Source organism: Telmatherina bonti (genome assembly GCF_933228915.1).
Source record: "Telmatherina bonti genome assembly, chromosome: 15".
In the NCBI taxonomy this organism is placed as follows: Eukaryota; Metazoa; Chordata; class Actinopteri; order Atheriniformes; family Telmatherinidae; genus Telmatherina; species Telmatherina bonti.
The window spans coordinates 2,686,792-2,704,469 of NC_136613.1; the positions used below are offsets into that span (position 1 = coordinate 2,686,792).

Below are 17,678 nucleotides of genomic sequence, written 5' to 3' on the forward strand. Positions count from 1 at the left end.
CATCGGGACCAGAACCAGGAAGGAAAACCTCCATCAGAACCAGGAAGGAAAACCTCCATCGGGACCAGAACCAGGAAGGAAAACCTCCATCGGGACCAGAACCAGGAAGGAAAACCTCCATCGGGACCAGAACCAGGAAGGAAAACCTCCATCGGGACCAGAACCAGAAAAGAAAACCTCCATCTGGACTAGAACCAGTAAGGAAAACCTCCATCAGGACCAGAACCAGAAAAGAAAACCTCCATCTGGACTAGAACCAGTAAGGAAAACCTCCATCAGGACCAGAACCAGGAAGGAAAACCTCCATCGGGACCAGAACCAGGAAAGGAAACCTCCATCGGGACCAGAACCAGGAAGGAAAACCTCCATCGGGACCAGAACCAGGAAGGAAAACCTCCATCGGGACCAGAACCAGGAAGGAAAACCTCCATCGGGACCAGAACCAGAAAGGAAAACCTCCATCGGGACCAGAACCAGAAAGGAAAACCTCCATCGGGACCAGAACCAGAAAGGAAAACCTCCATCGGGACCAGAACCAGAAAGGAAAACCTCCATCGGGACCAGAACCAGAAAGGAAAACCTCCATCGGGACCAGAACCAGAAAGGAAAACCTCCATCGGGACCAGAACCAGAAAGGAAAACCTCCATCGGGACCAGAACCAGAAAGGAAAACCTCCATCGGGACCAGAACCAGAAAGGAAAACCTCCATCGGGACCAGAACCAGGAAGGAAAACCTCCATCGGGACCAGAACCAGAAAAGAAAACCTCCATCGGGACCAGGAAGGAAAACCTCCATCTGGTCGGGTGCAATGTGAGCTGGGCGGCAGCAAGGGGCGGGGACCCTGGCGGTCCGATCCCCGGCTGCAGAAGCTGGCTCTAGGGACGTGGAACGTCACCTCTCTGGTGGGGAAGGAGCCTGAGCTTGTGCGCGAGGTTGAGCGGTTCCGACTAGATATAGTTGGACTCACCTCGACGCATGGCTTGGGTTCTGGAACCAGAACCCTCGAGAGGGGCTGGACCTTCTTCCACTCTGGAGTTGCTCATGGTGAGAGGCGCCGAGCAGGTGTGGGCATTCTCATCAGCCCCCAGCTTGGTGCCTGCACGTTGGGGTTTACCCCGGTGGATGAAAGGGTAGTTTCCCTCCGCCTCCGGGTGGGGGGACGGGTCCTGACTGTTGTCTGTGCTTATGCACCGAACAGCAGTTCAGAGTACCCACCCTTTCTGGAGTCCTTGGAGGGAGTGCTGGAGGGTGCTCCTTCTGGGGACTCCATTGTTCTGCTGGGAGACTTCAATGCTCACGTGGGCAATGACAGTGAGACCTGGAGGGGAGTGATTGGGAGGCATGCCCCCCCCCCCCCCCCCCCCCCCCCCCCGAACCCAAATGGTGTTTTGTTATTGGACTTCTGTGCTCGTCATGGATTGTCCATAACGAACACCATGTTCCAGCATAAGAGTGTCCATATGTACACCTGGCATCAGGATTCCCTGGGCCGCAGTTCCATGATGGATTTTGTAGTCATATCGTCGGACCTGCGGCCACATGCCTTGGACACTCGGGTGAAGAGGGGGGCGGAGCTTCAACTGATCACCACCTGGTGGTGAGTTGGCTCAGATGGTGGGGGAGGAAGCCGGTCAGATCTGGCAGGCCCAAACGTGTTGTGAGGGTCTGCTGGGAACGTCTGGCTGAGTCCCCTGTCAGAGCGAGCTTCAACTCCCACCTTCAGCAGAGCTTCAACCATGTCCCGAGTGAGGCGGGGGACATTGAGTCTGAATGGGCTGTGTTCCGTGCCTCTATTGCTGAGTCGGCCAGCCGGAGCTGTGGCTGTAAGGTCGTTGGTGCCTGTCGTGGCGGTAATCCCAGGACTCGTTGGTGGACACCAGCAGTGAGGGATGCCGTCAAGATGAAGGAGTCCTATCGGGCCTTCTTGGCCTGTGGGACTCTGAAGGCAGCTGATGGGTACCGACAGGCGGCTTCGGCTGTCGCCAAGGCAAAAACTCGGGCATGGGAGGAGTTCGGCGAGAAAGACTGCCGAACGACTTCGAGGAGATTCTGGTCCCTCATCCGGCGGCTCAGGAGGGGGAAGCAGTGCTCCATCAATACTGTGTACAGTGGAGGTGGGGAGCTGCTGACCTCAACTCGGGACGTTGTGGGTCGGTGGAGGGAATACTTCGAAGACCTCCTCAATCCTACCCACACGTCTTCCGATGAGGAAGCAGAGCTGGGGGACTTAGGGGTGGACTCTCCTATCTCTGGGGCTGAAGTCCCTGAGGTGGTCAAAAAGCTCCTTGGCGGCAAGGCCCCGGGGGTGGATGAGATCCGCCCGGAGTTCCTTAAGGCTCTGGATGCTGTGGGACTGTCCTGCACGCAGATCCAGGATCCTGCTTTAGGGGACCAGCGGTCTCGGTCTACAGCAGCAGGACTGAAGGGAAGGATCAGGTTTTTGGATCTGGTTCCACAGTGAGGGGTTCAATTCCTGAAGGTTCTGAGAAACCGGCCATGTATTCTGATGGGAGGATGTGGAACTCGTTCAGGTCCAGGGGATCCGGGTGCTGTTCCATCCTGAACCTGATGGACTAACGTCGTTCTGTGTTCGGTGAGAATCTTTGGTTCTGCTGTTCTCGACCCCTTTTTCCCACCTCCAGTCTGAGTGAACTGTCCCACCCTGCTCTGATCCGGACCCAGTTCTCTCGGCCTTTGAGTCGCATGTGCCGCTTGTTATCTCTCCAGGCTGAAGGGGAGAAGAAGGTGGAGGCGGTTGCCACGGTGATGGCTGCCGTCAACCTGGCTCGCGTCCGGCAGCCTGCAGAAGAGTCTGCGGAGCAGCGTACATCTCAGGTCCGAGGATGACTCACTTCCTGTCTGTGTCAGCTGACCTCTGACCTCACACGGCTTCTCTAACTCCGTCTGTTGGTCACTCCAGATCCCAACCCAAATGTCCTCCTGCGTGGACGCCGCCGTCCCCACATCCACCGCGCCACTTTTCACACTTTCTAAACTTTCTCTTCCCAAACACACAGAGAACCGCGAGGTAAGAGGAGCCGGCACCGGCCCAGTACCTCCATCTCATCTTTAACTACACACACTGTAACACACTGTTGTGGTTCCCTCATGCTAAACCTGTCACTGCACCTCATCCTACCCCAGTTCTGGTCCCACACCAGACCTGGTCTGCATTCTGGTCCCGCACTGGACCCGGTCTGGGATCTGGTCCCGCACCGGACCTGGTCTGGGGTCTGTTCCAGCACCGGACTCTGTCTGAGGTCTGGTTCCGCAGCGGACCCGGTCTGGAGGTCCAGACATCAGAACCAGTGGAGTTAATGTTTCTTAGGTGATCAGAACCGGCTTCACTGATTTTGAACCCTTCATCCACCCGGGTCCAACCAGTTACCTGGTTCTGACCCAGTCCGTTCCATCCCTTCTGCACCGACTAACCCCAGCAGAACCGGACGTCTGTTTTCCTGGTTAACCGTGCTGTCGTTGGCCCGGTCAGGTGTCCATCGCCGGTTCTGCCATCGCCATCCTGCATAAAGAGCTGAGCTCCCCGTCCGCTCCCAGGATGATCACCAGGCCGGTCCAGTCCCCCCGCCCGACCCACCAGGTGGCGCCACCCACCCCGGAGACTCTCCCGCCGTTTGGGGGCGGGGCTTTTGCAGGAAGAGAGGAGGAGTTTGAGGACTGGGAGCCTCAGGTTTGTCTTCCTTCATCTGTCCTCTCACCACCGCCACACGGCAGCCAATCATACGCTGCCCTTCAGGAAGACTCCTCCTCCTCACCCGCTGACCCGTCCCCTCCCTCCTTATCACCTCCTCTGTCTGACTCTTCTTCTTCTGTTGTCCAGGAGATGGCTGCAGTGCCGACCAGAGCCCAGGACCCCGTCCGTCCTCCTGCCATTGTTGCTGTAAGTTTACTTCCTGTTTACTTCCTGGTTTTATTCCTCTGTTCCTGTCCAATCACTGATCAATATTATCACAGTGATCAATGACTTCCTGTCAGCTGACGTTGTTCTGGCATCAGACCTGCCACCGGCGGCGTTCCTCAGGGGTCCATCCAGGTCCCCTTCTCGTTACTTTACATCAGGCGCGTCTGAAGTCGCCTCAGGACACCGGCGTCCTGCTGGAGGCGTCCTTCAGGATGGAGCGGGACGCGTACTGAAGGACACCGGCGTCCCGCTCCATCCCGAAGGACGCCTCCAGCAGGACGCCGGCGTCCTTTGGTACGCGTCCCGCTCCATCCCGCAGGACGCCGGCGTCCCGCTCCATCCCGCAGGACGCCGGCGTCCCGCTCCATCCCGCAGGACGCCGGCGTCCCGCTCCATCCCGCAGGACGCCGGCGTCCTTTGGTACGCGTCCCGCTCCATCCCGCAGGACGCCGGCATCCTTTGGTACGCGTCCCGCTCCGTCCCGCAGGACGCCGGCGTCCTTTGGTACGCGTCCCGCTCCATCCCGCAGGACGCCGGCATCCTTTGGTACGCGTCCCGCTCCATCCCGCAGGACGCCGGCGTCCTTTGGTACGCGTCCCGCTCCATCCCGCAGGACGCCGGCATCCTTTGGTACGCGTCCCGCTCCGTCCCGCAGGACGCCGGCGTCCTTTGGTACGCGTCCCGCTCCGTCCCGCAGGACGCCGGCGTCCTTTGGTACGCGTCCCGCTCCGTCCCGCAGGACGCCGGCATCCTTTGGTACGCGTCCCGCTCCGTCCCGCAGGACGCCGGCGTCCTTTGGTACGCGTCCCGCTCCGTCCCGCAGGACGCCGGCATCCTTTGGTACGCGTCCCGCTCCGTCCCGCAGGACGCCGGCGTCCTTTGGTACGCGTCCCGCTCCGTCCCGCAGGACGCCGGCGTCCTTTGGTACGCGTCCCGCTCCGTCCCGCAGGACGCCGGCGTCCTTTGGTACGCGTCCCGCTCCGTCCCGCAGGACGCCGGCGTCCTTTGGTACGCGTCCCGCTCCGTCCCGCAGGACGCCGGCGTCCTTTGGTACGCGTCCCGCTCCGTCCCGCAGGACGCCGGCGTCCTTTGGTACGCGTCCCGCTCCGTCCCGCAGGACGCCGGCGTCCTTTGGTACGCGTCCCGCTCCGTCCCGCAGGACGCCGGCGTCCTTTGGTACGCGTCCCGCTCCGTCCCGCAGGACGCCGGCGTCCTTTGGTACGCGTCCCGCTCCGTCCCGCAGGACGCCGGCGTCCTCTGGTACGCGTCCCGCTCCGTCCCGCAGGACGCCGGCGTCCTCTGGTACGCGTCCCGCTCCATCCCACAGGACGCCGGCGTCCCGCTCCGTCCCGCAGGACGCCGGCGTCCTCTGGTACGCGTCCCGCTCCATCCCACAGGACGCCGGCGTCCCGCTCCGTCCCGCAGGACGCCGGCGTCCTTTGGTACGCGTCCCGCTCCATCCCACAGGACGCCGGCGTCCCGCTCCATCCCGCAGGACGCCGGCGTCCTTTGGTACGCGTCCCGCTCCGTCCCGCAGGACGCCGGCGTCCTTTGGTACGCGTCCCGCTCCGTCCCGCAGGACGCCGGCGTCCTTTGGTACGCGTCCCGCTCCGTCCCGCAGGACGCCGGCGTCCTTTGGTACGCGTCCCGCTCCGTCCCGCAGGACGCCGGCGTCCTTTGGTACGCGTCCCGCTCCGTCCCGCAGGACGCCGGCGTCCTTTGGTACGCGTCCCGCTCCGTCCCGCAGGACGCCGGCGTCCTTTGGTACGCGTCCCGCTCCGTCCCGCAGGACGCCGGCGTCCCGCTCCGTCCCGCAGGACGCCGGCGTCCTTTGGTACGCGTCCCGCTCCGTCCCGCAGGACGCCGGCGTCCCGCTCCGTCCCGCAGGACGCCGGCGTCCTTTGGTACGCGTCCCGCTCCGTCCCGCAGGACGCCGGCGTCCTTTGGTACGCGTCCCGCTCCATCCCGCAGGACGCCGGCGTCCTGCTAGATGCCGGTTTAGAAAGGTGATTTCAGGAACAGACGAAGAGTTTGAAACGAGTCTGAGGGGGAAACGAGCCGAACCTGAATTGGTTTCTGACGGCGTCTCTGTTCGCTTCCAGGGCCTGAAGAACCTGAGCGTGACCGAGGGCGACTCGGTGACCCTGGAGTGTCAGATCAGCGGCCACCCCGCCCCCATCATCATGTGGTTCAGAGAAGACTACAAGATCGAGAGTTCCATCGACTTCCAGATCAGCTACGAGAGCGGAATCTCCCGGCTGGTGATCCGCGAGGCGTTCGCTGAAGACAGCGGTCGCTTCACCTGCACCGCCACCAACGAGGCGGGAACCATAAGCACCTCCTGCTTCCTGCTGGTCAGAGGTAAGATCCCCTGGTTCACCTGGACTCAGTCCGGTTCGATCTGGTTATAAAACACAGAGGCTGCTGGAACACCAGAAGGATCAGGAGTTGCAGGTCCTCTTGCAGCCCCTCTGCCACAGTTAGTCACCTCCCTTACGGACCTGTTGCCAGGTCAGGTGGGCTCAAGTTGCTCCTTCCCTGCCGTGCTCCTAACGTTCCTTCATCATCGGTGCAGATGGCGGTGTCTTCACCGTAAACCCGGCTGTTTCATGCCTTTGTGACGGCTTGTTGTGTAGCTGCTCTTGATTTTCCCACCGGATGAAAAGGTAGAAACATCGATGTTGTTGACATGTTTATTTATTTATAACTTAAACAGATCCCAGAACACTGAGGCTTTTGTGAATCTTTCCATCACCTAAACCCCGAAAACAAAACGGAAAACGACTGCGGCGAGTTTGGTGCCAACAGGGAAAACGTTACGCATGTTGAGCTCATTCTTCTAAAAGAATATTCTTCCCTGTCGACTGCGGGTTGCAGTGAAGTGGATGATTGGCGTCATTCCAGGGATAAATCTGACAAATGAGTTCACCTCATAAACCCCGCCCACTTACTCCAGTCGTGACTACATGTCATCGCAGGATCATGTGCGGAATATTACGCCGGAATTCATATAACCCATGCAGAGGACAATAAAAACTGGCCTTCTGTCCGCAAATCCGTCTTCAATTCAGTTGAATTATTGTGGTGATTGGGAGTAGGAGACGGGATTGAATCTGGATTTTATCTGGTGTGTTTTTGTTTCAGTGTCAGAGGAGATCGAGAGCAGAGAGGAGACGACAGAAATGGGAATCACACAAGCAAAAAGGTGAGTTTCGATCAGTTGAAAAGAGTTTTTACAGCTCAGAAAGACTTGGATTCAGATCTGCCGAACTTCATCGTATCCGTTGCTTCCCTCAGTGTTTCCAAGGAGATGAAGGACCAGATGGTGATGGAGGTGGGCCCAGGTGAAGCTGCTGCTCCCTTCTTCATCAAGAAACCCACCGTCCAGAAGCTGGTGGAGGGAGGCAGCGTCTTCTTCGACTGTCAGATCAGCGGAAATCCCAAACCTCACATCATCTGGAAGAAGAGCGGCGTTCCGCTTACCACCGGATACAGGTGCTCAGGTGTTCCTCAGGAGAAGGCCAAAGCAGATGGTGAGTCTGCTGGTGGAGAGCGTGTTCTGGTGTGTTCAGGAAGGTTTGGTTTGTTCCTCCAGATATAAAGTGGCCTACAAGAAGCAGACTGGAGAGTGCCGACTGGAGATCTCCATGACCTTCGCTGATGATGCTGGAGAATACTCTGTCTTCGCCAAGAACCCTCACGGTGAAGCCTCAGCGTCCACCACCCTGCTGGAGGAAGGTACTTCGTCCTTTAGGCTCTTGGTGGAGACCAGAACGCTGTTGGAGCAGAACTTCACCGGATCTCTGTTTGTGTTTCCAGAGGCGTACGAGGCCTTCATGAAGCAGCAGGACATGACTTTTAAAAGTGAGGTTACCACTCCGGTGGTGCAGGAGCCCTCCGTGGTCGTGAGTCAGTATGAAGCGGACCAGAGGAGGATCACCACCCCCATGAGTTTCATGTCTGAGACGGTACTGTGGTTCTGGAGAGCTGTGCATATTTGGACCGACCTGGTCAGGAATCGGGTTTAATCCCCGGCTCCGTCTCTTTGCAGGAATTCCTTATTTCATCCTTTGAAGAACGGATCATCCAGGAGATCGAGCTCCGGATCCTGAGAATCAGCTACAGAGAGCTGGTGGCAGAGGACGGAGAGATGATGGTGACCATTGCAGAGGAGGAGGCGCTGCCTCCCGCCTTCCACACTCCAGTGAAAAACTACAGGATCATGGAGGGAATGGGAGTCACCTTCCACTGCAAGATGGCCGGCAAGCCGCTGCCAAAGGTAGCCAGATGTTCCACGTGAACTGGAACCAATTCAGACAAAAGCGCTGAAATTCATACCAGACCTTCTGTTTGTTCCAAAAACACAAACAGAAATAGGCGGATTTACTCGTCTATGACTCCAGTTCCAGGGTGTTTACTGCTGGCGAAAGCTCGACAACACCGTAGCTTCCTCTGCATCGGTTACTCGGCAGCTTTCTCTCTGGATCTTCGCTGGGCTACATCAGAAGTCCCATGGAGCTGTTAGCTAATGTTAGCTTACCTTCAGTCTTTGCAGATTGTTGGGGTCGAGTCCAGCTGTGGCTTTCAGGTTGCCTTTTTATTTATGCAACCGCTTCCTGAGGGGGTGTCCAGCTCCAGTCCTCCAGAGCCACAAGCCTGCAGGTTTTCCATGTGGAAGTGTTGCAACGGGGATACATGAAAAGCCTGCAGGACCACGGCCCTCGAGGACCAATGTTGGACATGTCTGGCTGGACAGGTGTCATTCAGGGGTCTGAGAAACTCTGTAGAACCTGATAATGATGTCCACACTTTGTTTTTCTCTTCTGACAGATCACCTGGTACAAAGATGGCCAGCGCATCAGGCCTGGTGGTCGATACCAGATGGAAGTTCTGCAGGACGGACGGGCCAGCCTCCGTCTTCCTGTGGTTCTCCCTGAAGACGAAGGTGTCTACACCGCCTTCGCCTCCAACATGAAGGGGAATGCTGTGAGCTCAGGGAAGCTCTATGTGGAGCCGTCCGGCACTGTCACGCCTCAGAGATACACTCCCCAATCGTCCATGCAAAGGATCAGGTGGGTCTAAAAAAACGGTGGGAATAAAAGAAGAGAGGCATTCCAGTGAAGGGTTGCGGGGTCCGTGTGGTTAGCAGCTAACTAAAGCCCCACTGGGTGAGTTACTCCCATCTAGAGCTGCTCTAAGTGGATAAAAACAACCGAGTAGCGCTCTCGCTGTGTCACTACGGAAGCTGCCGAGAGTCAAACGTGTGAAAACGTTAAGAGTTTGCACAAGACTGACTGTCGGCAGCTGGTTTTCCTTCAGGACAGAGCAGAAAAACTCCATCTAACTCATGCACACATGATCTTTACACTCCACCTTCGGACTGTCCAGGTCTACGTCTCCCCGCTCTCAGAGCCGCTCTCCTGGTCGTTCGTCCAGCCGTTCTCCTGGGCGTTCACCGGCCCGCCGGCTCGACGATACCGATGAGATCCAGCTGGAAAGACTCTACAAACCCGTTTTTGTCATGAAGCCTTCCTCCATAAAATGCTCTGAAGGGCAGACCGCCCGCTTTGACCTGAAGGTGGTGGGCCGCCCGATGCCCGACACATACTGGTTCCATAACGGTGAGTTTATGGTCCGTACGAAAGTCTGTTTTCTGTCACATCAGCCTAATTTAAAATCTTTTCCAGGACAACAAGTGGTCAATGACTACACTCACAAGATTGTGATCAAAGAAGACGGGACTCAGTCCCTGATCATCGTCCCGGCGGTTCCTCTGGACTCCGGGGAGTGGACGGTGGTGGCTCAGAACAGAGCAGGACGGACGTCTGTCTCTGTGTCTCTGGCTGTCGAACGTAAGTTGGACTCAGATTGACTGTTAAAATAATCCAGCAACGCGCTGGAAGGCCAATCAGTAAATATGCAGTCATGTGAACTACCAACAAGTACACCTACCAATGGTGTGAGAGACTAAGAACGTACGACCATGTCCATTCATTTGGACTGACATTTCTTATCCACTCAGAAATAGTGAGTTATTACTTTAGTTGCAGCCAATAAACTGTGCGAGCCGCTGCCACTCCTGGACATGTAGCTCTGCAGTTCATACGGCTGACAGAGGAGCCGAGATGCCGCTGCTTCTGGGGAAAACGTCACAGTCAACAGGCAGTTAACTACTGTAAGCTGAACATGGAATAACTGCACTGATAAGCTGCACACGGTGCTAGAGGGTGTAATCCGGACGGTCAACAGGGCTTTTGGATGACTCCTGGACTGGTGCTACAGATGTGTTCATCGGTAAATTAAACGAGTTTTCATCTGAGAAGATTAATTAGCTTGTACTCATATGCGGATCACTTCTGAAATATCGATTAATCCAATAGCAATGTTTATATCATTAAAGTTCATGGTAGGTAGAAACATTTTCTTCTTCCACCTGCCATAGACATTAGAACTGTCCCAGGTGTTAGTCTATACCAGATGTTAGTCTATACCAGGTGTTAGTCTGTACCAGGTGTTAGACTGTACTAGTCTATACCAGGTGTTAGTCTGTACCAGGTGTTAGACTGTACTAGTCTATACCAGGTGTTAGTCTATACCAGGTGTTAGTCTGTACCAGGTGTTAGACTGTACTAGTCTATACCAGGTGTTAGAACTGTACCAGGTGTTAGTCTATACCAGGTGTTAGACTGTACCAGGAGTTAAATTGTACCAGGTGTTGGTCTGTACCACATGTTAGACTGTACCAGGTTTTAGACTGTACCAGGTTTTAGTCTATACCAGGTGTTGGACTGTACCAGGAGTTAAATTGTACCAGGTGTTGGTCTGTACCACATGTTAGACTGTACCAGGTTTTAGACTGTACCAGGTTTTAGTCTATACCAGGTGTTGGACTGTACCAGGAGTTAAATGTTACCAGGTGTTGGTCTCAACCACATGTTAGTCTGTACCAGATGTTGGAACTGTACCAGGTGTTAATCTATACCGGGTTTTAATCTATACCAGGAGTTAGACTTTACCAGGTGTTAGTCTATACCAGGTGTTAGACTGTACCAGGAGTTAAATTGTACCAGGTGTTGGTCTGTACTACATGTTAGTCTGTACCAGGTGTTAGACTGCACCAGGTGTTAGACTGCACCAGGTGTTAGTCTATACCAGGTGCTAGACTGTACCAGGTGCTAGACTGTACCAGGTGCTAGACTGTACCAGGTGCTAGACTGTACTAGTCTGTACCAGGTGTTAGAACTGTACCAGGTGTTAGAACTGTACCAGGTGTTAGAACTGTACCAGGTGTTAGTCTGTACTAGTCTGTACCAGGTGTTAGTCTGTACCAGGTGTTAGGTCTGTACCAGGTGTTGGTCTGTACCACATGTTAGTCTGTACCAGGTGTTGGTCTGTACCACATGTTAGTCTGTACCAGGTGTTGGTCTGTACCACATGTTAGTCTGTACCAGGTGTTAGACTGTACCAGCTGTTTGTCTATACCAGGTGTTAGAACTGTACCAGGTGTTGGTCTGTACCACATGTTCAACTGTACCAGCTTTTAGTCTATACCAGGTGTTGGTCTGTACCACATGTTAGAACTGTACCACATGTTAGAACTGTACCAGTTGTTAGGTCTGTACCAGGTGTTGGTCTGTACCAGGTGTTAGAACTGTACCAGATGTTAGTCTATACCAGGTGTTGGTCTGTACCACATGTTAGTCTATACCAGCTGTTTGTCTATACCAGGTGTTGGACTGTACCAGGAGTTAAATTGTACCAGGTGTTGGTCTGTACCACATGTTCAACTGTACCAGCTTTTAGTCTATACCAGGTGTTGGTCTGTACCACATGTTAGACTGTACCAGGTGTTAGAGCTGTACCAGGTGTTAGAGCTGTACCAGGTGTTAATCTATACCAGGGGTTAGACTGTACCAGGGGTTAGACTGTACCAGGGGTTAGACTGTACCAGGGGTTAGACTGTACCAGGGGTTGGTCTGTACCAGGGGTTGGTCTGTACCAGGGGTTGGTCTGTACCAGGGGTTGGTCTGTACCATGTTTTAGACTGTACCAGGTGTTAGTCTGTACCAGGTGTTAATCTGTACCAGGTGTTAGACTGTACCAGGTGTTGGACTGTACCAGGTGTTAAACTGTACCAGGAGTTGGTCTGTACCATGTTTTAGACTGTACCAGGTGTTAGTCTATACCAGGTGTTAGAACTGTACCAGGTGTCAGAACTGTACCAGGTGTCAGAACTGTACCAGGTGTCAGAACTGTACCAGGAGTTAAATTGTACCAGGTGTTGGTCTGTACCAGCTGTTTGTCTATACCAGGTGTTAGAACTGTACCAGGTGTTGGTCTGTACCACATGTTAGAACTGTACCACATGTTAGAACTGTACCACATGTTAGAACTGTACCAGGTGTTGGTCTGTACCACATGTTAGTCTGTAACAGATGTTGGAACTGTACCAGGTGTTAGTCTATACCAGGTGTTGGTCTCTACCACATGTTAGTCTGTACCAGAAGTTAGACTTTACCAGGTGTTAGTCTATACCAGGTGTTAGACTGTACCAGGTATTAGAACTGTATCAGGTGTTAGAACTGTACCAGGTGTTAGACTGTACCACATGTTAGTCTATACCAGGTGTTAGACTGTACCACATGTTAGTCTATACCAGCTGTTTGTCTATACCAGGTGTTAGACTGTACCAGGAGTTAAATTGTACCAGGTGTTGGTCTGTACCACATGTTCAACTGTACCAGCTTTTAGTCTATACCAGGTGTTGGTCTGTACCACATGTTAGACTGTACCAGGTATTAGAGCTGTACCAGGTGTTAGTCTTTACCAGGTGTTAATCTATACCAGGGGTTAGACTGTACCAGGGGTTAGACTGTACCATGTTTTAGACTGTACCAGGTGTTAGTCTATACCAGGTGTTAGTCTATACCAGGTGTTAGTCTATACCAGGTGTTAGTCTATACCAGGTGTTAATCTATACCAGGTGTTGGACTGTACCAGGTGTTGGACTGTACCAGGTGTTAGTCTATACCAGGTGTTAGAACTGTACCAGGTGTTGAACTGTACCAGGTGTTGAACTGTACCAGGTGTTAGTCTGTACCAGGTGTTAGTCTGTACCAGGTGTTAGTCTGTACCAGGTGTTGGTCTGTACCAGGTGTTGGTCTGTGCCACATGTTAGTCTGTACCACGTGTTGGTCTGTACCACGTGTTGGTCTGTACCAGGTGTTGGTCTGTACCAGGTGTTGGTCTGTACCACATGTTAGTCTGTACCAGGTGTTAATCTATACCAGTAGTTAGACTGTACCAGGTGTTGGTCTGTTCAACAAGTTAGTCTATACCAGGTTTTAGTCTATACCAGGTTTTAGTCTATACCAGGTTTTAGTCTATACCACGTGTTGGTCCATACCAGGTGTTGGTCTGTACCACATGTTAGACTGTACCAGGTGTTAGTCTATACCAGGTGTTGGTCTGTACCACATGTTAGAACTGTACCACATGTTAGAACTGTACCACATGTTAGAACTGTACCAGGTGTTAGAACTGTACGAGGTGTTAGAACTTTACCAGGTGTTGGTCTGTACCACATGTTAGTCTGTAACAGATGTTGGAACTGTACCAGGTGTTAGTCTATACCAGGTGTTGGTCTCTACCACATGTTAGTCTGTACCATGTTTTAGACTTTACCAGGTGTTAGTCTATACCAGGTGTTAGACTTTACCAGGAGTTAAATTGTACCAGGTGTTGGTCTGTACCACATGTTAGTCTATACCAGGTGTTAGAGCTGTACCAGGTGTTAGTCTTTACCAGGTGTTAATCTATACCAGGTGCTAGACTGTACCAGGGGTTAGACTGTACCAGGGGTTAGACTTTACCAGGGGTTGGTCTGTACCATGATTTAGACTGTACCAGGTGTTAGTCTATACCAGGTGTTAGTCTATACCAGGTGTTAGACTGTACCAGGAGTTAAATTGTACCAGGTGTTGGTCTGTACCACATGTTCAACTGTACCAGATTTTAGTCTATACCAGGTGTTGGTCTGTACCACATGTTAGACTGTACCAGGTATTAGAGCTGTACCAGGTGTTAGTCTATACCAGGTGTTAGAACTGTACCAGGTGTTAGTCTGTACCAGGTGTTAGTCTGTACCAGGTGTTGGTCTGTACCAGGAGTTAAATTGTACCAGGTGTTGGTCTGTACCAGGTGTTAATCTATACCAGGTGTTAGACTGTACCAGCTGTTTGTCTATACCAGGTATTAGAACTGTACCAGGTGTTGGTCTGTACCAGGTGTTCAACTGTACCAGCTTTTAGTCCATACCAGGTGTTGGTCTGTACCACATGTTAGACTGTACCAGGTGTTAGAATGTACCAGGTGTTAGACCGTACCAGCTGTTTGTCTATACCAGGTATTAGAACTGTACCAGGTGTTGGTCAGTACCACATGTTCAACTGTACCAGCTTTTAGTCCATACCAGGTGTTGGTCTGTACCACATGTTAGACTGTACCAGGTGTTAGACTGTACCAGGTGCTAGTCTGTACCAGGTGCTAGTCTGTACCAGGTGCTAGTCTATACCAGGTGTTAGACTGTACCAGGTGTTAGACTGTACCAGGTGTTAGACTGTACCAGGTGTTAGACTGTACCAGGTGTTAGTCTTTACCAGGTGTTAGTCTGTACCAGGTGTTGGTCTGTGCAACAAGTTAGTCTATACCAGGTTTTAGTCTATACCACGTGTTTGTCTGTACCACGTGTTAGTCTGTACCAGGTGTTGGTCTGTGCAACAAGTTAGTCTATACCACGTGTTTGTCTGTACCACGTGTTGGTCTATACCAGGTGTTAGTCCATACCAGGTGTTAGACTGCACCAGTAGTTAGACTGTACCAGTAGTTAGACTGTACCAGGTGTTAGAACTGTACCAGGTGTTAGTACTGTACCAGGTGTTGAACTGTACCAGGTGTTGAACTGTACCAGGTGTTGAACTGTACCAGGTGTTTATCTGTACCAGGTGTTTATCTGTACCAGGTGTTGGTCTGTACCACGTGTTGGTCTGTACCACGTGTTGGTCTGTACCACGTGTTGGTCTGTACCACGTGTTGGTCTGTACCAGGAGTTAAATTGTACCAGGTGTTGGTCTGTACCACATGTTAGTCTGTACCAGGTGTTAATCTATACCAGTAGTTAGACTGTACCAGGTGTTGGTCTGTTCAACAAGTTAGTCTATACCAGGTTTTAGTCTATACCAGGTTTTAGTCTATACCAGGTTTTAGTCTATACCACGTGTTTGTCTGTACCACGTGTTGGTCCATACCAGGTGTTAGTCCATACCAGGTGTTGGTCTGTACCACATGTTAGACTGTACCAGGTGTTAGTCTATACCACATGTTAGAACTGTACCAGGTGTTAGAACTGTACCAGGTGTTAGACTGTACCAGGTATTAGTCTATACCACATGTTAGAACTGTACCAGGTGTTAGAACTGTACCAGGTGTTGGTCTGTACCACATGTTAGAACTGTACCAGGTGTTAGAACTGTACCAGGTGTTAGAACTGTACCAGGTGTTAGAACTTTACCAGGTGTTGGTCTGTACCACATGTTAGTCTGTAACAGATGTTGGAACTGTACCAGGTGTTAGTCTATACCAGGTGTTGGTCTCTACCACATGTTAGTCTGTACCAGGAGTTAGACTTTACCAGGTGTTAGTCTATACCAGGTGTTAGACTGTACCAGGAGTTAAATTGTACCAGGTGTTGGTCTGTACCACATGTTAGTCTATACCAGGTGTTAGACTGTACCACATGTTCAACTGTACCAGCTTTTAGTCTATACCAGGTGTTGGTCTGTACCACATGTTAGACTGTACCAGGTGTTAGAGCTGTACCAGGTGTTAGTCTTTACCAGGTGTTAATCTATACCAGGGGTTAGACTGTACCAGGGGTTAGACTGTACCAGGGGTTAGACTGTACCAGGGGTTGGTCTGTACCATGATTTAGACTGTACCAGGTGTTAGTCTATACCAGGTGTTGATCTATACCAGGTGTTGGACTGTACCAGGTGTTGGACTGTACCAGGTGTCAGAACTGTACCAGGTGTCAGAACTGTACCAGATGTTAGTCTATACCAGGTGTTAGACTGTACCAGGAGTTAAATTGTACCAGGTGTTGGTCTGTACCAGGTGTTAATCTATACCAGGTGTTAGACTGTACCAGCTGTTTGTCTATACCAGGTGTTAGAACTGTACCAGGTGTTGGTCAGTACCACATGTTCAACTGTACCAGGTGTTAGACTGTACCAGGTGTTAGACTGTACCAGGTGTTGGTCTGTGCAACAAGTTAGTCTATACCAGGTTTTAGTCTATACCACGTGTTTGTCTGTACCACGTGTTTGTCTGTACCACGTGTTTGTCTGTACCACGTGTTTGTCTGTACCACGTGTTAGTCTGTACCAGGTGTTGGTCTGTGCAACAAGTTAGTCTATACCAGGTTTTAGTCTATACCACGTGTTTGTCTGTACCACGTGTTAGTCTTTACCAGGTGTTGGTCTGTGCAACAAGTTAGTCTATACCAGGTTTTAGTCTATACCACGTGTTTGTCTGTACCACGTGTTGGTCTATACCAGGTGTTAGTCCATACCAGGTGTTAGACTGTACCAGGAGTTAAACTGTACCAGGTGTTGGTCTGTACCACATGTTAGACTGTTCCAGGTGTTTGTCTCAACCATATGTTAGTCTGTACCAGATGTTGGAACTGTACCAGGAGTTAGACTTTACCAGGTGTTAGTCTTTACCAGGTGTTAGTCTTTACCAGGTGTTAGTCTATACCAGGAGTTAAATTGTACCAGGTGTTGGTCTGTACCACATGTTAGTCTGTACCACATGTTAGTCTGTACCACGTGTTAGTCTGTACCAGGTGTTAGAACTGTACCAGGTGTTAGAACTGTACCAGGTGTTAGAACTGTACCAGGTGCTAGTCTGTACCAGGTGCTAGTCTATACCAGGTGTTAGAACTGTACCAGGTGTTAGTCTGTACCAGGTGTCAGAACTGTACCAGGTGTCAGAACTGTACCAGGTGTCAGAACTGTACCAGGTGTTAGAACTGTACCAGGTGTTAGTCTGTACCAGGTGCTAGTCTATACCAGGTGTTGGACTGTACCAGGTGTTGGTCAGTACCACATGTTCAACTGTACCAGCTTTTAGTCCATACCAGGTGTTGGTCTGTACCACATGTTAGACTGTACCAGGTGTTAGACTGTACCAGGTGCTAGTCTATACCAGGTGTTAGAACTGTACCAGGTGTTAGACTGTACCAGCTGTTAGACTGTACCAGCTGTTAGACTGTACCAGCTGTTAGACTGTACCAGGTGTTAGACTGTACCAGGTGTTAGTCTTTACCAGGTGTTAGTCTTTACCAGGTGTTAGTCTTTACCAGGTGTTGGTCTGTGCAACAAGTTAGTCTATACCACGTGTTTGTCTGTACCACGTGTTAGTCTGTACCAGGTGTTGGTCTGTGCAACAAGTTAGTCTATGCCACGTGTTTGTCTGTACCACGTGTTAGTCCATACCAGGTGTTAGACTGTACCAGGAGTTAAATTGTACCAGGTGTTGGTCTGTACCACATGTTAGACTGTTCCAGGTGTTAGTCTTTACCAGGTGTTAATCTATACCAGGTGCTAGACTGCACCAGTAGTTATACTGCACCAGTAGTTAGACTGCACCAGTAGTTAGACTGTACCAGTAGTTAGACTGTACCAGTAGTTAGACTT

General features: G+C 52.0%; 2 protein-coding genes across 2 annotated transcripts in view; both read left to right on the forward strand.

Moving 5' to 3' along the window:
* The window catches only part of LOC306766733 (titin-like), a 377,999-nt gene that overhangs the window by 9,887 nt on the left and 350,434 nt on the right, over positions 1–17,678 (forward strand). The window contains 10 exon segments of the mRNA XM_079254554.1: positions 3,841–3,900; positions 6,024–6,282; positions 7,066–7,126; positions 7,219–7,416; positions 7,517–7,659; positions 7,741–7,889; positions 7,973–8,200; positions 8,752–8,993; positions 9,310–9,542; positions 9,609–9,773. Of these exon segments, the coding sequence (XP_079110680.1) occupies positions 3,841–3,900; positions 6,024–6,282; positions 7,066–7,126; positions 7,219–7,416; positions 7,517–7,659; positions 7,741–7,889; positions 7,973–8,200; positions 8,752–8,993; positions 9,310–9,542; positions 9,609–9,773 (1,738 nt within the window).
* On the forward strand, positions 2,534–3,782 carry LOC306766240 (titin-like; the record flags this gene model as incomplete). The annotated part of the gene is made up of 5 exons (XM_079253887.1): positions 2,534–2,595; positions 2,730–2,837; positions 2,923–3,030; positions 3,493–3,690; positions 3,735–3,782. The coding sequence occupies exons 2-5, from the start codon at positions 2,769–2,771 to the stop codon at positions 3,780–3,782; spliced, it is 423 nt and encodes a 140-aa protein (XP_079110013.1). The 5' UTR covers positions 2,534–2,595; positions 2,730–2,768.